The sequence below is a fragment of the Mustela lutreola genome, chromosome 7, assembly GCF_030435805.1.
Source record: "Mustela lutreola isolate mMusLut2 chromosome 7, mMusLut2.pri, whole genome shotgun sequence".
NCBI classification, from domain to species: domain Eukaryota; kingdom Metazoa; phylum Chordata; class Mammalia; order Carnivora; family Mustelidae; genus Mustela; species Mustela lutreola.
Genome location: NC_081296.1, coordinates 4,387,628 through 4,410,425, shown reverse-complemented (window position 1 = coordinate 4,410,425; position 22,798 = coordinate 4,387,628). Strand labels below are relative to the sequence as shown.

General features: G+C 48.2%; 1 protein-coding gene across 12 annotated transcripts in view; it reads right to left on the bottom strand.

Moving 5' to 3' along the window:
* The window catches only part of ZFAND6 (zinc finger AN1-type containing 6), a 64,149-nt gene that overhangs the window by 13,493 nt on the left and 27,858 nt on the right, over positions 1-22,798 (bottom strand). For 5 of the 12 annotated variants that reach the window (XM_059179813.1, XM_059179812.1, XM_059179817.1 and 2 more), the window contains exon 2: positions 668-838. The exons of 3 other annotated variants lie outside the window; for them this stretch is intronic. In XM_059179813.1, the coding sequence (XP_059035796.1) occupies positions 668-821 (154 nt within the window). In that variant the 5' untranslated portion in view covers positions 822-838. Of the gene's footprint in view, positions 1-667; positions 839-14,332; positions 14,479-17,707; positions 17,869-22,348; positions 22,416-22,798 lie in introns of those variants that run through there. 4 more of the 12 variants (XR_009355204.1, XR_009355207.1, XR_009355206.1 and 1 more) reach the window with 3 other exon arrangements.

The following is a 22,798-nucleotide window of genomic DNA, read 5'->3' as shown; positions in this document are numbered from 1 at the left end:
TTCGGCTTGAACGCGAAGCGACAAGGTGAAGGACCGCGGGCGGGATTTTACAGCGACTAAGCAACGGCCTTCACTGCTACACCTCTCTGAAGCACACACTCAGAAACCTCCCGATCCTTCCAGTACAACCACACACACAAAAACCCACTTCCACAACCCCCGAAGAATCCACGGACACACAGAGCGCACCCAGAACTCAAGCGAGCCGGTGCTGAACACCGCTTACTCTCAGTCGCACCGCGGCACTGCTCCTTCCTCCCAGTGTACGGTCCTCTCTCAAGTCCGCTGTGGCCACCTGTAACCCACGCTTTCCTTCTACAACTATCTTGGCTTCAAAAGTCACCCAAGATAAAATAACCAAGGTCCTCGAGAACCCTCCTTCCCTTACACCTGACTCACCGGATCCCTACATACACTCGGAGCAGGCCTGTGTTTTCCTAAGAGAACAGAGTTCTTTCGACAGCAAGTAAGGCTGTGGAATGGATTTGTTCTGGTTATTTCCAATGGGCAAGGATACCACTGATAGTGAAGACACGTAAGGAGGGAGTTTGCGGACACGAATGTGGTGAGAGAACCACAATGTGAGAGTAGAAAAGTTTCCGGTGCATCGCGCCACCCCAGTCTAGGTCAGTGATGAATACTGCTGGGTTTTGACAGAATTACTTACCAGGTGGGCTTATTCTACCATTACTACTATTCTGTCTTTGAAGATGTTCTTTATAGCACACTGAACACATGCCATTTGTACGAGGGTTTCCATAAAATCCGCAGCCAGTGGAACAAAGCATAGGCACTTGGCTGTGATTAGTTTCTTGAGCCATGTTCCTCTGTTGCACACCTGAAATTTACACAGAATTAGTAAACAACTCAGACACACTGCAACCACACATTATCCACATTTGCTTTATATGATTAAAAAGAAAACCTACATATACTCCTGCCCTAAATCATTCTATACACCTGTCTCAAGACCTAGAGCTAAAGTAGAGAGAAAAAATAATGACCAGAAGATAAACACAAGAAGGTGTGTACTGGCTTAGACAATGTAAAAGACTCTAGGGATAGGTCTGTTCAGAAGACTCCACCCCACCAGAATGTTAAGGAAGACCCTTTAAGGCTAGCTCAGTTTGGACTCTAATAATAAGAAATACATTATATGTTTTGCTATGTGTTTTACTATTAATTACTAGGCATTAACACTTTTGCTCCAAGTTCACTGAGCATACTTGTATAATTTATTGTTGAAAAGGCATTTTACAGAACACCAATGCTGGTGAAGACAGGAAGAAACGGGCAGAATGTGGGGGAAATGAGGAACTGGCCTAAACTTTCTGGCAAACAATTCAGCAATTCACTGTAAGAGCCTTATAGAACTGCCTTCAGCACCAGTCACTCCCCATCAGGTTTTCAACAGAACAGCCAGGGTAGAAGCAGAAAAAAGATCCACACACAAGGGACGTGCGTCACAGCACTATTGATAATGTCAGTACATTTCCAATACTTGCTCAACATCAGGAGAGTGCATTTTTTCATTTTAGTAGACCTTTAGGCAGAGGAGAATGCTGGCAACAAATGAAAAGACACAACATGAACTGAAGGTATGATATGCTGTCAATTGGGACAAAATGAGAATCTACAACCCTCAAGAAGGACAGGAAAGAATGTATCCAAGGATGGCAAAGCTAATGGTACTTTCTGACTTGTACATTTTTCTAACTTTTTAAAAATCCTCTTACATGGGACGCCTTCGGCTCAGGTCATGATCCCAGCGTCCTGGGATCGAGTCTCACATCAGGCTCCTTGCCCCGCAGGGAGCCTGCTTCTCCCTCTGCCTCTGCCTGCCATTCTGTCTGCCTGTGCTCGCTCTCTCCCACTCTCTCTGATAAATAAATAAAATCTTAAAAAAAAAAAAAAATCCTCTTACATGAAGGTACAACTTGCTTAATTGGGAACGAAATATTTAAGATGAAAGAGCAGCCGTGACACAGAGCGGCTGTCGGAAAACCGCACATGGCAGGCCTCAATCCCAGCAGACGGAAGGGCCCCGTGTGCCGTTTCTCCCACCGAGTGAGGCATCCTTTGGCGCAACACGACAGAAGGTAACACCAGACTATTATAAAAAAAAACCCTACCCTCCCAGATGAAATGAAGGTTACTCCAAAATGGGTGTATGCATATTTAAAGACGAGTCCATGCAAAGACCATAAGGGATAAGAACCACCAGAGGAGGACAAGGTTTTGCCCTGAGTCAATCAACAACGAGGGAAAGCGCTCGAGGTTATCGGACAGTTTGTCTTCACCTAAACTGACTGTTGGGGTGGAGGGTGTTGGCAGTGTACTTAACCCAAATTCCTGAACCAAGAACAAAATGCATTTGACAGGATTACAAAACAAGGCAGCAGATTTTGCATTTGCCTTTAAAAAGAACTGTCCTAAAACTATGGGGAATATTTAAACCTTTAGCCTGGGAATACAATCTGGGATTCGGACAGACCTCTTTCTTACTCCGTGCTGGTGAATCGCTCCGGAACCCAATCTTCGCTGCTCTGCTCTCTGCACCGGCTGCCTCCCTAGTTCTATAAATGTACATGCCAAATGAAACAAAGTAACAAAGATGGGATAGAAAACTAATGGGAAACATCCCGTGGGGATCTGTGGCCTCTGCTCCCAGGGGACAGTGTGTTTGGCCCTGGCTGTCAGGGTAAGCGCTCTGGGTCATGCGTGTAGCCGGTAAGTGATGGAGCTCGACTCAATCAGCCAGTCTGGCTCTAAGCTCCTGTTCTGAATCAGGGTTTCCCAAAGTGTGCTTCCATGGACCCCCAGGGAGGTCATAACGGTTTCCACACTAACGCTAATAGCGACTGGCTCCTTCTCACCGTGCTGCCATGTGCTGCAGTGGTCACGTGTTAGGAGCCCTATCAAGGCATCTGATCAGGAGAACAGCCCCAGTACTAGCTGTCTCCCCCCACGCGACATTCTCACCGCAACACAACCAGCTTTATTAAATCTGGAGCCTGAACACACATCTTGGTAGTATTTTAGGTGACTCTGCAGAGAGCTCCTGCTACATACACAAGTGTGAAGACAGCAGGAGCAGACACACTTGCCCAGCTGCTCAAGCTGCAGGGGGAGCAGACACACTTGCCCAGCTGCTCAAGCTGCAGGCTGCCCCAGTCACTTTTTTCATGGCAGAGGTTTTTTATTCCAAGGAACTGGCGAAGTCTGGTTATTTAGACTTCTATACAGAGCAGACATTTTCTCAAAAACGAACAAAGTGAGCCTGTCACTTTAAGAAAAATAACACTATTTATTGCCAAGGACCACATTCAAGCAAAATAAATACATAAATTAAGCTAGACAAGTATCTCCCATTTTTAGAGTTTCTAGTAAGATCAGTAATGATATTAATGACATGTGAGTGGCTGGTACTGTTAGAATAAAAGTATTTGCCAGTGACCAGTGTATGACGGCACAAAACGATTCATCAACAAAGGATCCATTCAAAGAGAAAGACCAGTGAATTTTAAAGTAATGGGACAAAAGTTTTATATACAGTTTGAGATTCTAGACTGCAACTAACCCTTTAAGAAGCTATAAACTGCCAAGTTTTAGTATAATATCTCTATTATCTGAAAAAGTTGTTACAACATTCCCTCTTTTTCTGCTGACCCATCTGCATGACGCCAGCTTTTCTTCCGTAACAGGTTAAATGCAGAGCCAACTACGAGAATCTCGCTGTTTGCAAAATGTCTAACGATGCCACTTTTCTCACTAAACCTTTTCGATGGTAATGGCAGGGGTGAGGGAAGGGATGGTTATTTTTAATAAAATATTTTTAAAAATTAATATTTTGCAATTTTTCCTAGCTTTAATTTGTAATGGGATAAATATTGCTAGATATAACACACAAATGAAAGTTCTTCAGGATCCCCAATAATTTCAGAGAATATGAAAGTCCAAAAATTTTGAAAATCCACTGCTGTAAATCATACATTCCCAGTGTAGATGGTATCACTTCAAGGGGACAAATACCCATTCTTTGGGGGAAGGAGGCACATAAAATACCTCGCTCTTCATGTAGAAACACAGATATACTAAATACATAAATAGAAATACTGTATTCTGTGGAATTAAAATTTCATGGAGGTGGAGGCCAATTAGGAAAAAACTATTTTAAAAAGGCTTTTGTCAGAGAAGAAATTAAAAAAAGAAAGAGATTAAGAAAGACTTGTTGTAAACCACCATTACCCTATGCTGCCTGTTACAGACGCAACAGCGATACTGAGGTAGGACTTGAAGGGACCTTCTTCAGTGGCACAGGTAAACCTTTCAGCATCTGGCTGGCAATCACAAGCACCCAGAAAAGGGAAATATTCTAGTTCTTTAAAAAAATAATCACAGATTAGAATACGACCACCAAGCTTTTATCCACAATACCTGCTTCTGAGCAATAAAATTAAAAAACATACAGCACTAGCAATTTCCCCAAGCCACACAGCAGCAAATTAACAATGATTGTCATACGCTGAGCTTTCTTATAAAAAAACAACCAACCATTATCTTAGCAGGTAAAAAGCACAAAGAATTTCATAGGCTATTTAAAAAGAAGAAAAAAAGACAACCTTATTTATTCATCTTTAGGCCATAAAATGTACCTTCTCATGAAGACACAAAAAAGAACCACCATCATAAACGGGTACCTTAGTTTATCCCAATCTGTGGTGGCAAAGATGGAGGAGCTGTGGGAAAACCAAGTCCTGCCTGCCCACGGCTGCGCCTTCATGGCAGGGAAGGACTCTGCGGGCCATCGGTGTGGCCCTCAGGAGGGAAGGGAATGAGCAGGCAGAACAACTCCTTCACTGCCATACTGTGGCATTATAAAGCTGCAAAGTCAAGGCAGTAAAGAATGAGATTATCAGACATAAACAGAAAAGCTCACTAGCATGGTGTAATTTAAAAACAAATGTCTATGAATTGCAGAAAATTCAGAAAATGTGGTTTCACTCTATTTGTAATCAGGACAAGAAGCAATTATGTTCTCTGCCCTAAGATGGTACTGAGCAGTTACTCAGAGCTGACTGTGGGCCAAGAACCATTTCTCCTGGTTTATTTCTCTCTGGAGACCTGTGCTGTTGGTCTTGGGGCTACTGGTGTCCCTGTTTCAAAAATGAGGAACTGATATTCAACGAGATTTAATAACTTGCCCAAGGTCACTTATCTGAGAAGCAGCTGGGTGTCTTTTCTTTTATCTCCTACAACACAAAGAGAATGACTTTCAGAGTCCATCCTGTCCCTATTGAAGCTATAGCACTGTGAGCATTCATGAATTCTTATTCTTTTCATTTAAAGATAATTTAAATTTTCACTCATTTATTCGACCTCAAGATATTATGCAGCTTTAATTAGCTTAACCAAGCTCTTGAGAAAATTTGTTTTTCAAGTCTTTTTACCTAAGACATTCTCACTGGCATAAGAAACTCAAGATCAAATATTTTAAGACTGCAAAGAAAGTTCATGACCAATTATTAAAATTCTGACAAAGGAACAGCAGTGAGTGGATATAACACAGACTCCATTATTAACTGCAAATATGCCCCAGTTAAACTTCCTTTCCTCTGTTTGGTGCCCCAGAGTTCGAGTCGCCGGGTTCTCAGCATTTCACTTTGAAACGCCCCATACTCTCTCCTCCATTCCGAGTTCTGACACTCGACACTCCACAGCCATGTTACCAGTTTTTTCTTTCTGTTCTGCTGCCTCTCCCCCCAACACATTTCCTTACATTCTCCTAAGTGCCCCGTTCTCATACTACTTCTGTTTTCGTTACTCTAGAATTGCTCCAGAAAGGAGCGCTAGACCTAGCCGGTGTGTCTTGGATATAATCTACCGCAAGCAACGCAATTTCCCTAGAAAGCGAGCTGCGTGGGGTCAGGCTGGCATCCGTCTGACCCCCAGCTCTGCCGTGTTTCTCACCTGTCACCGCCTGGACACGCTCCTAAACTTGTCCAAGTCTCCACTCCCCAGGAGGGTGCGCGGAGCCCGTGTAACCAGATGACGTCAGACAGCGTCTCCAGGAAGTCAGGAAGCACAGAGCCTGGCACACGGCAGAGCTCAGCAGCTCTCTTCCTCTGCCGCTCCTGAAGGCACGGTGCCCTCCGCCCCCGTCGGCTGGAAGCCGGCTCCAGCCCCACCACACTGCTCCTTTCTTGGTGAAGGCCCTCTGCTTCTGCAACACCTACAACCATCTTGACCTCAGGCCTACTTCTTCTGGGTCTGCTTCTGCCTGCCTCGATCCCCCTCCGCTCTCTCCCTAAAGCAGCACGGGTCCTTCTGGGGCACTTCAGCAGGACATCACTCAAGTGCTCTCTAGCAGACGCTTCCTTTCCCCCTGAACCCTAAGTTTCTTTTTCAATCCCTTTCCCTGTTACAAGATTTTACTTATTTGAGAGACAGAGCATGAGCAGGGTGAGAGGCAGAGGCAGAAGGAGACTCCCTGCTGAGCAGGGAGTCCGACGCAGGGCTTGATCCCAGAACCCTAAGATCATGACCCAAGCTGAAGGCAGATGCTCAACCGACTGAGTCACTCAGGTGCCCCCCAACCTCCTTTATGCCTGATATGCCCTAGGTCAGCTTGTCTTCCCTGCTGTGGCTTGGGCCGGTGCCATCTAGCTCACGTGAGGGTTGTGTCGTGGGGGGAACTATATATTCATTCTTTCCAAGCCAATAAGTAACTCCTCATTTCTAATAGATGAGGTTGCCTGGCTCTCATCGGTTGCTTTCTGTCCAAGAATGTTTAAATCAAGGGTTGTCAAATTTACCTGTGAATGACCAGATAGTAAATGTTTTGGGCTAGAGGCCATACGGTCACTGTTAAATCCATTCAGCTCTGCTGTCCCGCAAAAGCCGCCAAGCAGCACTTACACCAATGAGCAGGGCTGAATTTCAAAAACACTATCTATGGTTATGGCCACAAAAATTTGCATTTCTTAGAATTTTCACATCATAAAATGTTACTCTTCTGATTTTTCCCCCAACCACTTAGAAATATGAAAACTATTCTTAGCTCTTGGGCTGACAAAGAAACTAGGTGACAAGCCCAAAGTCCACTTGTCCATTAAATGAGCAGGTGACTTCAGGGCATCACCACGGGCGAGGCAGGGGGGCCAGGCCGACACAGGATTCCGGCAGAGGCACTCCACCGTGCGGTTCTCTCATCCAAACTGAATGTAAACATTAAGTATTATTTGCTCTTAGGAAAGTTTCATCTCTTCACTAAGCATGTGTTTACCCGCCAGAAAGGGAAAGGACTGGGAAAGGCGTGTCTCGTCCACACCGGCACCTCGCGCGGGGTTTACACAGAGAGACGCAGCGATGATGTGGACAGCAGCAGAACCGCTCCTGGCACGAACCTGCCTCCGCCCAGCACGCAGTCTGCCACTCACCGCGCTGCCTGAACCGTGACGCCACCCAGCAGTTGCCCCGGGAAGACACCCGTACTCTTGAAGCGGGTAGTTGTGGTCTGCCTAGCACGTTCTTCCCTCCCTTCAGGTAACAGAACCTCCCCTGTGGGGCAAGAACATGCCGTCTGTGTGGGGCACGCCTAGCCGCCCCTCTCCAGGGCCAGTCGGTCCTCTCTGGACTTAACTGGCGCTGCTGGGAAAGAGGCCGACAACGTCTACTTCAGGGGTTGGGGCTATGCTCGTCACAAGGGAGAGTCCCCACACAATTAAAATAGGGTAAGCAACGTCAAAATGGGAAGGGAGGGAGGAGCCCAGATCAAACGGGGACTGAACTCTGGCATCCACCTTGCTGAGGGCAGCTCCGCCTCTTGAGACTTCCGGTGACACTTCCGGTTTCGTAAGACAAATCCTGCTCTTGCTTTAGTTCCATCTGGGCTGCTGTCACTTGCAATTCAAAGTCCTTAGGAACGTTAGAATCTGGTAACCCTTTAAAACCCCTCCAACTTCAGGGAATATCAGAATCAGTGCATATCAAAATGAAGATACTGCATTAGTCCAAGTGAGATGTCCTCGACAGGGAAAAAAACAAACCCAAGAGTTCCCAGTACTTATCATTCTTTTCACAGAGAAAAACATGTAAGTGGGGGCGGGGGGCTAGGGGCGGAAGGGACAAGTGAGGAATGATACACTAAGGAAGGCCCTTGAAGTAATGAGCACTGGGCCTTATACACGACTGATGCATCACTGACCTCTGCCTCTGAAACTGACAATACACCGTATGTTAGTTAATTGAATTAAAAAACAAACCCTATATGAGTCCTGGATGTAAAGCTTAAACTTTCACAAACTGAACACTGCAACTGGCACCCACCTAAGAACCAGATCACCACCAAGACTCTCCAAATGCGTCCTCACACCCTGTCCCAGGTACCCCCCTTTCTCCCAAGTCGCTGTGCCGGCTCTGAAACCCCTCTTCCCGCTCCCCAACTTTTATAAAGGGAACTGCACAGTGTATACACATCATTTCTGAGCTCCCGCCGGGCGACCGTGTCTAACCGCAGTCCCTTCGTTCTTCCTGCTCGCTAGAGCACTTGTGCGCACGAACTGCTCTCCGCTCTAACGCCGAGGGATCAGGGGCTTTCCGGTTCACGAGCACGACAAATACTGGTGAACACGACTGCGCATCTTTTGACTGACATACATATGCATTCCTGCTGACTCTATACACACACACACCAGGAGTGTCGGGTCGCAGGGCACACACATATCCCCGGTTTTTGAAGGTTTGTGTCCTGTCATTCCAACTTCTCGGAAGACCTATATCAGCACCTGTTTTCGTTGAAAAATTTGAAGATGACTTTTGCTTTTCTGAGAAAAGGCACAAAGTGGAAACAGCACTCAGAGTTTACTGTGCAGCAAGCCGTCTCAGGGGTAGTGTGCACCCCTCTCGCGGGAGGGGTCCCCTGAGCCCCTTCCCGCACCACCGCACGCAGCACCTCAGCATCCAGCCGCCACGGCCTGGAACCGCGTCTGTGAGCACCCGTACTTCGTGTTGGTTTATGGCGCGCATGCATCAGCAGTGTGTCCTGCCGTACCAGAAAAGCCTGTGAGATGATTTTCTGGGTCTAGAAACGCCCCAAGAATCCTCCACATGAATTCATGGAAACAGCGTCTTTAGAGCAGCCCATTTGGCTTCCAGAAGGTTTCGCAGGCTCGCTCTGCGTGTGGACGGTGGGGAGCCCGCATGTGTTCGCCCTTGGCCGGCACTGCACCGGTTTCCCAAGTGGTCACACCCGTCCACAGGCTGCTGACAATGGAGACGCAGTCCAGCTACTCCACACCTCACCAGAACGGGGCACAGTCTGCTGTGCTGGGCTGAACGATGTCCCCAGACACATCTGCGTCCTCACCCCGGAACCTGGGAACACGACCTTCTAAGAGGGGGTGCTTCCCCTGGATTTCCTTGGTGGCCTCAACTGCAAGAGGCGGAAGGAGTTCTGCGACAGACGCCTGGAGAGGGGAGCGCAGAGCTGGAGGGGGGAGGCCACGAGCCAGGGAAGGCTGCAGCCGGCAGGATGTAGAGACGGGGACGGCCTCTCCGGGGGCGTGGCACTGCCAACACCCAGGCTTGGACTCTGCACCTCCAAAGCTGTGAGAGACTGAACACGCGCGGCTGCTAAGCCTCCTGTCTGAGGTAGCTTGTCTTGGCAGACCTGAGAACCAGCACGTGTCCTTCCACTTGGGGTGCCCTCTCGGCCATGCGATGCCGCAGCCGTCTCGTGCTTCCCACCATCAGGAAGGCGAAGGCCACCGAGCACGTCTGCCCCGCGTACTGGCGAGTGGGGGGTCCGTCATCCCGCGGAAGCGCCTCCTGTGGACTGTTAACAGTCCTGAGAAGCTGTCCCCTGCGCTCGGTGACTGGGTAAGGCTGCGCCTGGCTCTCTTGTGCTCCGATCCCCCATGCACAAGGAGAGGCCCAGCCGAGTCACCGAGGCCTCTGGCCAGGAGCTGTGTGAGCGGACGCGGGAGCCGGTCCTCCAGCCCCACCGCATCGCCAGAGGACTGCAACCTCACGGGGGACCCAGTGCCTGAATGACACAGCTCCACCTCCCCATTATTCCCGACAAACTGTGTGAGATCATCTGCTGGTTGTTACATCGTTAAAGTTTTGAGGCACTTTGTTCCGTGGCAACTAACAGCGTGACTTGAACATCGTCCCCCCGCTTCTGTTCTTGTCCTCTGCAGCCTATTTCCAACACGGCAGCCTGTGTTCCCTTCGGGATCTGGAGCCCATCACGCTGCCGGCCGGCTCAAAATCTGCCAGCTGCTTTCCAACGACCCAGAGCAGACGCCAAACTCTCGCCATCGCCGGCTCCCCCACGGCTGACCTCACACACTGCCGGTGGTACCGGGGCTGCTCCCGTCTCGAGGACTTCGCGCTTCTGACGTCCACCCCCCAGACATTCTTCCAAGCGGGCTCCTTCACCTCCCTCGGGTCTTTGTTCAAATGCCACCCTTTCCGGGAGGACTTCCCGTTACCTATTACTTCCCATTACTCTATTTAAAATCACCCCAGTGTCTTTCATTAGCCCTGCGGTTTTACTTTTCTTCAACGCCCTCAATTTCAGTCTTAGCTTACTATTAAATTACACTTACTTCTCCCTACTAAGATGAAAATCTCAGTAATGACAGGGATTTTGTCCACTTTGCTCACTGCTGCTTGAGTCACGTTTGGCACGCGGTGGGCAGGCCATGTCTGTGCAACGCACACACGGGCGAAGCGGCCTGCCGCCGTGCTAGCACAAAACCCAGAGGGCTCAAATATTTACCCCAAGGCAAGAAACAAAAATAAATCCTGTCTGAAAAAAAACTGAATTTGCTGTCCGGGAAGAGATCTAAGTCTGCCAGCGGGGGACACAACATACGCGTGCTCCGTGTGTGTACCGAACCACCATTACCAGCATCGAGCGCCACGCCTGTGGACGTCTTCTCCAATTTAGTCGGCTCAGAGAGGGCTTCGCTTAGCGATCTGTATACAAAATGTTGTAATTCTGTAACGAAACTTATGCTGCCCTCAATTCTATGTTCTCAAACTGACTTAGGTTCCACACCGCATACCTTAAACAATCAAGACACAGGTATTATCTGCACAAAACCCAATCCCTTTCTTTGCAAAAGGCAGGGAGGGGACCCACTCCTAGTTTCCCACTGGGCTCCACATTCATGGGCTTTCATTAGTTTTTCTTCTCACAAAAACTAATACAAAATACGCTCTTTGTATATGCAAGAGCCACATGCAAAACCACTTTTCAAAATTCTCTCCTCTTTGGCCTTGACGCTTGTAACTCGGTCAGCAGACTGCGCCTCTTGCTCTGCCCCAAAGCCTTCTCAGGACGCTCCTCTCCTAATGCAAATCTCCCACTCGGCTTCCAGTATCTGTAAATGAATCTCTCCCCCAGATTTCTTCTGATGATAAGGCCAACCTCGACATTTCAACCTCCCCTGTTACCACTGAAGCTCTACAACCTTTTATGTAACTGGCTTTACTATTTCCTTTTATGAACATGACTCGTACACTACTTTCTGTACCAAACACTGCAGAATTTCACACATATCCACTCTCTGAGTCCTCAGAACTACTCTGTGAAGTGGGGGCTGTCGCCATCCTCCTTCCGCAGATGGGAGAAGCGAGGCCTGGAGAGGTCGGGCCCACAGCTGCAGGCCACATAGTGGGTTAAGGGACGGAGCTGAGCCGCCCCGGGCTGTCGGGCTGGAGCCCGTGCTCTCTGTCAGAGGTTCCCAGGGGTTCTCTTCAGACCCGTGGGGGACCCTGGAGGTCCTGTGGCGGAGGTCAGACATGGACTTGCTATTTGTTTGTGCTACGATGCCGACAAGCCATGCAAGAGCAGCGGGGGCCACACAGCCGGAGCCTCCGTATGACAGCACACGTCCCCGTGTCCTGCTCACCGCCACGGTCTTCATCTGCAGAGTCTCACAATAAGAAAACGCCATGTTCACTTACGAGTCTTCTGGATGAGGCCATAAAACTATGGACGTTATTCAGTCTTACTACCGGTGACACTTCCTCGTGTTCTATGTCGCTGACACTCCGCACCGCAGAGCAAGGTCTTCCACATGCCCGTTTCCCTGCCACACGCCAACGTCCCAGTCGGCACACAGCCCAGCACTCCGGGTCTCATCTCAGGGCAAAGCCTTGTAAGGAAACACATCCACACCGACTCCAGGAAAAGAGCGGACAGTGTCGTACAGGAATCAACGCCATTCTTTAATATGAACTGAAATACCAACAATGAGTGCATAACGTGGTCGGTAAGGACTGAGCGTGACGTAGAAAAGAAAAAATATATTAAATACACATGCCAATTACTTAGCGTGTTCAGGGTTGTATCCCCAGCAGTGCCGATAAGGGGTTGCTACACATTCTTTCTAAAGACAATGACTTGGGCTGTACCCTACGACAGTCTGTCACGACCACTCAGTTCCACATTTGTAGTGAGAAAGCAGCTGCCGACGTTATAAAAACGGATGGGCCTAGCTGTGTTTTAACAGAACTTTTGTTTTCAAAAAGAGGTTGCCAATAGGGTGTGTCTGGATTGCGGGCCACAGTGTGCCAGGCCCAGTTCTAGATCAAGCGCCAGGCACACGGGGAACAAGTGAATGATTTCCAAAATGCTTTAGAACATTATCAGGAAAGAGAGCAAAATTATCCAACACTGAGTCCTTTTTACTTCCTTTTGCCACAGCTCTTTGGACAAGGCTGTCCTGCTTGATACGGTTATTGTGGTGCCTCCTGATCCGTCAGGACCTGGTCAGCCAGAAGTTAGGAGCCAGCTCTGCTCTCAGTGATCAACAGATGCGTAAGGACAGGAATCCTCCTGTGTGGTACCTGCACAGATGTCACAACGACATACCAAACGACAGTGACGATGAGCCCCATCAGCCGCAAAAACTCAGCGCTAAGCAGCAGACCAAAACCACATTTGGTGCTCTCCTTCACGGGGCTTTAAACAAGACACAGATGCTCCAATGACTACCAGCAACTCCCGACGCAGATTCTCCGTCTTATGCTAGAATGCACTACACAGGGGAGTGGGAGGTGGAGTGGTGTTAACAAATACACGGGGAGACAGGCCGAACAATGAGTCATCGCCAGACAGCGGCACCCGCGCAGGGCGGCCTGCCCTGGACCGCGGCACAGTGGAAGCGACGGAACGGTCAATCTCGGAGCTGGCTCTGACCCTGCCGCCTTCAGGTCAGATCAGGGCTCCGGTTCCTCGTGTTAACGTTTAGTGATGACCCGTCGTTTTTAACTTGCAGGACTCGGGGACAGCACGAGAGACCATGACTGCAGAACCCTTTGTGCCCCGTGAAGTGTGACATGTGCTGGGGGCAGTGGCCGTCATCGCGCTGAGACCCCACACTGGCCGCAGATAGCGGCAGGCTGGCACACAAGGGGCACCCTCCCCACACACCGTGACCACCTGCCAGCAGAGCCCCGAACACCCCTCGCCGCCGCCCGCTGAGCCCGGGGGCCGCCCGACTTCCGGACCACAAGGGAGAGCGCGCAGTTTCTGAGACTCTTCTCAGAGGCTCCTGAAAGGACACACGCTATTCCGGACAACTGCCAGCGAAGAAGTCACCGAGGGCTCATCCTTAGTGTCCCGAGTGTGCGGGAAGGGTAACGGCAGGCCGTGTCTCACCGGGGTGGCGACTCCCCCGGGCCCAGGACAGAGCTCTGGAGGTGAGAGCGGCTCTGCGTGCGGACTTGCAGACCACAGGGAATCCCGAAGCCTGGGATGGGAGGGAGGGCACCGCCAGCAGGTCACGAACGTCACCACCATTGCTTGTGGACCTCCCGTTGCTCTGAAAAGGATTTCGGGCAACTTTAAACGTTCGTGCTGTATGACATGGGAAGCAAAATGGTCCGTTTCAGGGAAAAATGGCAGGAGAAACAAGGAGCGGTCAGGTATGCTATCAAGAAGCAAAACCCGTGCCCGTCAAGGCACACATGTCAATGAGAAGCCGTCCGCCGGACTCCTCTGCCGAGCAGCTAGTACAGAGAAGGCAGTGGCCTGCAAACAGGTAAGATACCTGAAAGGAACAAATCCGGGTGATCCGCTCCAAGTCCCCGGGTCGAGCGCGCGATGCCAGACGGCGAGCCAGTGGGGCGCGGGGTTGAGAGGCCGTCACCCACACTCTAGAGGTGACCAGGCCACCAGACCACCAGCCCAGCTCGGAGGCCACTCCCCCTCTGGCTTAAGATATGTGGCCTAGGTTTCCAGATGTGGCCATTCCGTCTTAAATTCTCCAAAGTTGTTCCCTAAATTAAAAAACCAGATCAGAAGGCTACTCACTTCAGATGTGTACGCGTAAGCCCTCACTGAAGATGCCAGCTCTTGTCGCCACACACGAGGCCCTGTGCTATGGCCTCACAGGAGGTATCTCCTTCAGTTCCCGCTGTATCCATACGAGGGAGGTTACAGGATCACACCCCCAAGCTCTGCTTTTCAATCAGTTAAGGAAACTGAAGTTAGATAGGCCAGTCACTGCCTCCCTGTGGACGCCCCCCTTTCATACACTCTGCACTGCCCACAGCTCCGAGCTCCTGTCCTGCTTGTGCGACGGGAACACCTCCGGACGAGCCAACTAGACCTGGCTGATCCCGACTCCATGAACCAACCCTACGTCAGCTGTGGGGATGGGGAAGAGGCAGAACACTGCAGCATAAAAAAGACACCAAGGCCATAAACTTCTTGCAATTCCATACGGTTTTTTCATTCTTTTAGACTGTCTTTAGTTAGAACAGGTATCTGTCCAACTGCGTTCTGCTCCTTGAAGAGAAGCTAGTGAACAGTGTGTTCCTCTACCACCCAGAACCGTGTTTCTACTTCCTGGTACACCCCCGAGCTCCTGCACTATTTCTAAACATAAAGAGGGAGCATCAGGCTGAAATCCAGACCACTCTGAGCCGTCAGGAGGATCGTCCCACAGAGAGAAACATCCCCAACAAAACTGCCAGCCAGTCCTTCCTGAGACACTTGAGACTCACGTACCACCACGCCACCGCCCTTCAGGGTGCCCCGAGATCGCAAAGCGCTCCACGGCCCCTGAACATCAGAGATGGCCCACTTCACCACGCAGCGGTCACTATGAACAGAACTCAACACTCGGAACACTGCTTGGCCCACTCACTGCTCCTCTGTGTTTGTAAAAATGTTGTAAGGACTTTTATAAATTGCCTAAAAATCACTTCACCTAACACCGGAGGAAATATACCTACCCTTCACCAAGATTTTTCAAAAAACATTTTCGCCTCCTTTCCTCTTCCTTCGTGGACTTAAGTCTGATGCAAGAGCCCATTTTTGTGCTCCAGACAAGCAAGAGTGTTGTGTCACCGAGAAATGTCATATTTAATGTAGCTTCACTACATACCTTCAATGCAAAGCCCTAGAAAATCCAGCGGCACCTGCGGCCGCCGAGACTCGGAAGCGGGGCGGGTGCGCACAGCCAGCAGGAGCGGCACACAGGCCAGCTGAGGATTTTCTGCCACCAGGGCAATGGCTCCTGCCAGACCAGCCCAAAGATACCTTACTTCATGGTCTCCAAACTTAGTCCTGAAGCCTTTAAAATGTACTCCTCTGAGGATGAATATACTACTCAGTGTTCCTCTTCTTGAAGAAGAAACAGAAGTTCAGTAGTAACAATATTTTCCTGGTATTAATGACTCGCTCACTCAAGATCCCACACCAAATGATAATGTCTGCCTTCCAGATTACAGGCACTAAGGCACAGAAAAGTTTTAAATCACTTGCTCAAAAAAAAACACGCCATGACAAGGGAAAGAGTTGGGACCCGACCCCGCAAGGCCTCAGTCCTCGCCACGTCACATGGCCTTCCACAGCCCAGCAGCTCAAGTTTAAGGCGCACTGCAAAGGACAGCAGCACAAGTCAGGATACAGTGACCTGGGCGACACTCAGTCACAGATGTGCAAGCAGATCAGTGACAGGGTGACAGCGCGGGGGCAGGGTGAACAGGACAGAGGCGAGGCTCTACAGGGCCGCGTGCATGTGCCACCAGCAGGCACTTCCTGACCAGCACGGTTCACTCATTTCTTAGCACCATCCTCTACCTGCGCGGCACCAGACGAACACAGAACGCGGAAAGGGGGGCTCAGAGACGTGCAAGGAGCACCAGAGCCCGGGACCAATCGACCACCGCACAACTTCCCTTCTCAACCCTCCACGGCCGCAGAAGCTTCTCTTCCCGGCTGTGTGTCCTTTCTGCCCGATCTCATCTTCAAAATCAACGCTTCGTCAATAGGTTCTGCAGGCTCCCTGCACCTCGAGTTTCACTTTTGGCACTATCTGGAGAGAGGGGAGGGAAGCGTGCCGGGGGTGCCATGAACAGAGCAGCAGCACCCGGTTCTGCCCGTGAGGTGCCACGTGGCTCCAACTGCAGAGTTCACGCTCACACTGCAGGCCTTGGACACCACGACAGGAGTAGATTCTAAGAGTTTTTCTTTAGAGCTGCTGAAGGACCAGGAACGAGACAACCCCTGGATAGTCGCACACTGGAACCTTGACTTTTCCACTGCTCTGAGAGGCGGCCACATACCCTTTATCTCGGCCCTGTGCCCCCTGATCACTTTCACGAGAACAGCCACGCTCGGGGTGCAGTCCTCACAGGCTTCCTGAATGCCTTCTCATTCGCCGATCCTAAAGACTGTCAACCCCGACTTTCCTTCCACTAAGACATTTGCGATGTGAAAGAGAAAGTAAATTCATCTTCATGAAAATACCATTCGTTCCATTCCATGTGTCCCTGAACAATTAGTAAGATTTTGTCAAGTTTCATCTATATGCCCATCACTTTGCTCACATCAATGTCTTGTATTTTAATCACCTCATCTATACGTACCATGTGTTATTCTAAGGGGAGAAGCCATTCAAAAGTCTTATTCCTAAATCCATGTAGGAAAAAAACACCCCAATACAAAACAAAAACAAACAAAAAAATAAACAAAACAAAAATAAAAACACAACCAGGGGAGATGAGGGGGGAAAATCAGCTCCCACCCTTGCTGGCCTCAAGTTGATTACTAAGGCAGTAACTTTTACTAAAAGAAAAGGAGAAGAATTTTTTTCTTCAACAGGTACTTAAGATTACCAAAGCACTTTTAAAACATAAAAAGCTGGCAAGTTTAAAAGACTTCCAAACTGCATCTAGGGAACAGGAGTTTATTTATTTGGAAGTATATGCTCTCTCTGGTTCAAAAGAACTATTTAAAAATTATGAAATTTAACTGTAATTTAAATTATGAAATTATTCCCAAGAGCAATTTCCTACATTAATATGTAACATCATATTCCCAAAATACATTTTTATGGTTATCTGGTAAATATAGTAATATAAAATGTCTGAAACCAACTACAAAACAAACTGCAATCTTAAGAATTATAACCTTTTGCTTCACTGTAAGATTAGTAATGCAAATTCCAATGCTTAAAATAATTCTGGAAAAAAAAAAAAGATGCATGGTCACTAATGATACTTAGCTACGGTTTTTCTCAAAAATATTTTATAAAAATCTACCACCCACTCCACCCTCCGTTTCCTACCCACCAGAAAAAAACACCCTATGAAATGTGTCATCATGCTGACTTAAGTGTTTCTTCACTTAGATTTAACTACCCCCAGCGACCTAGGTCTATGCATTAAGTCTACTCACACAGTTGAGGTTGATGGGCAAACAGCTGTCCTGTATCTCGAGACACACATTAGCCTCCTGCCTTCCCTAGCCTCATAAGCAGCTACTTAAAGTCTGAGTTTTATGCAAGAAAACATTGTAAAGCCTTCAGTGTTTTACCGCAGCAGACTTCAGATTCATTCCTGTAACACATTTAACATGAAACAGAGTTGAGACAGTTAAAATTGACTGTGTACATTTTAATTGTCTAAAATTTTAAGGAGTGCTTTCACTATTATAGCTACATAAAGAGGGCTATTGAGATAAAATTAAGAAATAAAACATTTCACTTGCTATTTGACACCAACATAAAATACAGCAATATGTAACTTTACCAGAGATTCTTCTTCACCTGGCCCCAGGCGAGGTGAGCAAGAATTATTTTTTATATAGCCATCCATACCCCAAATAAGCAAAACTAGGTCTTTTTCCACTTCTCTAAAGTTTAATTCATTTAGCATGAACAGCCAGAACTAAAGAACGACCGTTACAACCAGACAGTCAATGGGAATGACTCCAATGGCCCCAACAACATCCCCTGGGACCCTCTTGGGTAGGGAGAATGAGATCCTTGGTCCTGTTCCGACCGAAGTAAGAGCCAGGTTTTCCGACATTTACTATGAACGTTTACAGCACATTTACCCACAGATTCACATTGCTCTAGTACCATTACTGATACAGATTGATCAAGTGTCAGAAGGCTTGTCTGGAAAACAGAACTGCATCCGATCAAAATGTCCTGGGATACACACATAACTACTTCCCCTACATGTGTCACATGGGCATCAAATTTCTACAAAAAGTTTTAGGAAATGCTTTAGCACGTCACAGAGTAAACTTACTATTTATAATAGCCACATGATTTAGAAATATCATGAGAAGTACATCCCAATTCTTAAATCTCACTAACGTTTAAAGTATTAACACTGAAATAAGGTACTATACATGTGTTTTGCTGTAAAAGAGGCATGCTTATACTCTCCTTATACTGTGCAAAGAAATGACTTAGGAAGTAATTCAAGCCTCATGAAAGCTGTAACTTTACAGAGTACCTTTCACACGAGCTGAACCATGTGTTCCAGAGTGTCCCCCTGCTGCAGCAGAACTTAAGCTTCCTGAGGGAGTCTACCATCAAACACAGCCGCTAACGAGGACGGAACAAATCTCGGGCTGCACCACCGGAGTCTGCTTTCTGGCTGAGCCCGGTGCAGGCGGCCCGTCCTGGCGGGTTTACGCGCCCGCTTACTCCTCATCCCGCCCTACGAGGTGGGCGCGGTGATGACCAACTCGGCATAGATTATGCAACATGAACAGTCTCGAGACGCTAGGAACTTGCTGAAGATCACAGAGCTAAGAGGCAGAGACAGGCCTTGCATCCAGACGTACTGGCCTCCAAAGCCTGGGGCTTCAGGAATCAGCTAAGATCACAGCAACAGCAGTCCCGTGTCCTGATGAGCCACACCGAGAACGGGAACCCGGACGTGGCTCCCCGCGGGAAGGGTGGTGCTAATGAATGAATGCCACCGTGCAACCAACGGGATGGCTACAAGTTCAGGAAGATCTTTTGTCACAAGACGTGACTGTGAGAAACCTAGAGAAAAGTCACAAAGGAACGCGTTCTGAAGGACGGTTCAAGAGGGAAACAGAGCGGGCTTATCTCACATGGTACAAAGCACAGAATCTGCAGCCGCACGTGCAAGTCTTGGAAGATGGGTTCCAGCTCAACATGAGACCCTCTCGGAAGCGAAGGAACCCAACGGCTGGAGCAGACGCCCTCCAGACCACGGAGTCTGCGCCGTTCCGTACTTGAACCTCAACCGCCGCCGCAGTGACCAGGTCAAACACAATGACCGTGGCAAGGTCAAACTCACTGTGGGTGCAGGTCTCACAGGGAATCGTGTGCGCCGAGTCTCGAAGTTACTTCCCCACACACTGCTTATTGTGAAAGGAAAAATAATAATGCTTTAAGTGGAAGAACCTGGCAGATACCACCTCAACCGAAAGATCAAAAGTGAGCATCACCGCTAACGGGACAGGTGGACATGCTGCTGCTGACACGACGCACGGAGGAGCACACATCGCCAGTGACACAACCCTGCCAACGCCACAGCCCCTAAACTGAGTCACAAGGATACGCCGGACATGCCCAGCTTGAGGGGACTCTGTCAGTAAATGGTCACTCTTCACACAATGCCAACATCCTAAGAGACAAGGAAAGGGGAAAGAAACACTCCTGACTCAGGGAGAACAGAGAAGCGTGATAAGTAAACGCAGTAAGGGATTCTGGGCTGGATGCTGGACTGGAGAAAAATCAATGAAGGAAGGACATGTCGGGAGAAAGGGAGAAATCCAAAAGTGGACTGGAGTAGAGAATTCTATTGGATCAGTATTAAATTTCCTTTACTTGGTAACTGAACTACCGCTGAAAATCCAAGACTGGCCTTGTCAGAATATGTAAATATGATGTGGTAAAGGGACAGGATGCACACTACCTATGGTCCCACAGTTCGGAAAAAAATATTATGATAAAGCGTAAGAGTGAATGTGGCAAAGGGTTAGCAGTGGTCAAATCTTGCCAAGGAGTATATGGGAATTATCTGTATTATCAATGTAACTTTCTATAAATGTGAAAGTAAAACGTAAGAAAAATAAATATTTGAAGCTGATGTTCTAAAGATTCTGAATACCTATCAAGTGGGTCATTGTCCCAATCTGATCTCTACGTACTCGAAGTCCAATCCGACAGCAATCCAAAGTCATCTGACCACCTAGGTAGTGACTTGTCATAGTGCTCGGGTTTATGACATCCAATGCTGGGTGCTGCGTGACACGTGCCATCCACACTGATGACAGGTTTGACTCCATGGATCTAAGCCCTGTGCATGTCCGCCTCCCCCCGACCATATCAGCCTGCCACAGCCTTCCCCAGACCACAGCACGGTGAGGGAAACAGACCTCTCCCACCGAGCGACTGCTCTTCAACGGGGAACACAGCAGAGGGGATGCCCCCTCGCTGAAAACTCCACAATCAGTTAACTTCTGCTTACAAAGCAGAACCAATGGAGGAGATGAGCGACCAACAACATGCAAGAAAACAGTAGAATAAATGTCCCTCCCCAAACAAATAAAACTCGATAATGCCAATAAAACGCTGACAAAGCACACATTCACTACAGAGCACCTGGAAAGACAAGCTAACAGACGTCAATCACAGAGAAGCTAGCCAGCCCCCAAATGGGTAATACGCACACACTGTAGTGGCGTGAAGCCATAAAATAAAGAGGAAGGAGTAAAGAAAACAGCGAGAGGGAACATGAAAAGTGAGAACGGCCCCACGCGCGCCCACTGCTAACACCCCGCTCGCCTTCCTCCCGGGTGTCTGGCCTATTTCTCCCTCCACGTTCCCCTTTGGTTTAGGCCTCCTCCGTCCTCTAGCTCGCCTACTGCAGGGTCTTCGTGAGACTCACAGCTGTGGGCACGGATGACTACAGCAGGACAATCCGCATCTTGTACCCATACTCCCTTCCCCCTGCTTTGTCAAGAGGCACAGAAGAGCAGTCTCTCTGTTGGGAGAGGTCGTACAATAGTTGGCTTGGGAAAGGAGTGGAATGATAGCAGCACCACTAGCTCACAGTCTAACAGAGAAGGCAGGAAGTGGAGGGGTAGAAACCAGCAAATTTAGAAAGTCAAGGCGGAGCAAAGATGACCAGGGAAGAAGGGATGAATTTTAGTCTCTCACAGTCAGTATACTTCCCATCAGGCCGAAGCGCCCCGTGCACAGTATTTACTGTTCTTTAGCTAATTCCAGATCAGCTCTGTTACAGAGCGTGGCCTCCTCTGGGGCAGGCTCCCTATCAGATTAATCCCTGTAACCTAACAGCAAACACCACCTTGTTTAAAGAAGGCACTTAACAGGCCCTTACAGATGCCTAATGTCAAAACAGGCAAAGGTACTTTATGCCAACGTCTTCCCTGTGTTTGACACCATTTTCTCACGCAGCACGTTTGGAAATCCTCTGTCCACCGATGTATGCATAGCTTTCTAAACCTTCCTCTGATCTCAATTCAAACTCTAGCCTCTGAATGCTGCAGGTTGATGCCCTTTTAATAAAAGAATCAGAATAATCCACCTTGTGAAAGATGATAACTCAAATCTAAAATTTAAATCAATTTTGAAGCCCAAACCCCCAATTTAAGAAATACGGGATGTGAGGGGAAGGTGGGTGGCTCAGTCCATTGAGCATCTGACTCCTGGTTTTGGCCTGGGTCATGATGTTGGGGTCATGAGTGCTCAGTGTAAAGTCTGCTTGAGATTCTCCTTCTCTGCCCACTCCCAAATAAATAAATCTTTAAAGAAAAAAAAAGGTAGCATAGAATGTGTCTGTGGACATTTGTATATATACATACACATCTGGGAGGGCATGAAGCGAGTTTTCAGGCATCCCTTGATTCTGAACTGACTCTGAGCCACAGCGCCAAGGAGATTATAGCATACATTTGTTAGTAAATATTACGCTTCATTAGTCATTAAGTCAGACCAACAGAGCCTGCAGCTGAATTTCCAGCAAACTCCTATCATATATATATATATGCATATATACATAAAATGTCATAAGCCTTTACCTATAGCTTCTTATGTAGACCCTTCTCAGACCACACTATGTAACTCCCAACTCTCAGAGAGGAGGTGCTGTAGAAAGAAATAAAAAAGGCTCCAAAAAATAAAACTTAGTATGAGGTAGAGATACAAAGGGGTAGGGGACAGAAGTACTGTAAAATAGCCACAGTTCAACAAGCCCATCTAAAATTCAGCTTATTCTTCCAAGAGTTTTAAATAAGGAATACCATTTTAAGAAGAGGTTTTATAGAGATCAAAGGTAGTAGCTTTTCTCCGGGAAAGGGAAAAGACAAGGACTATAACAAAGGTATAAAGAATAAGAGAATAACAGCTGACAATTCAGCTTTTTCTCCAGGACAAATTTTATCTTTTGGTCTGTATAAGGTTTTTCTGTCTTCCCTCCCAAAACTATGAGACGGAGACTGACATCTGAGCGAAGCCCCAACCACTAGGTT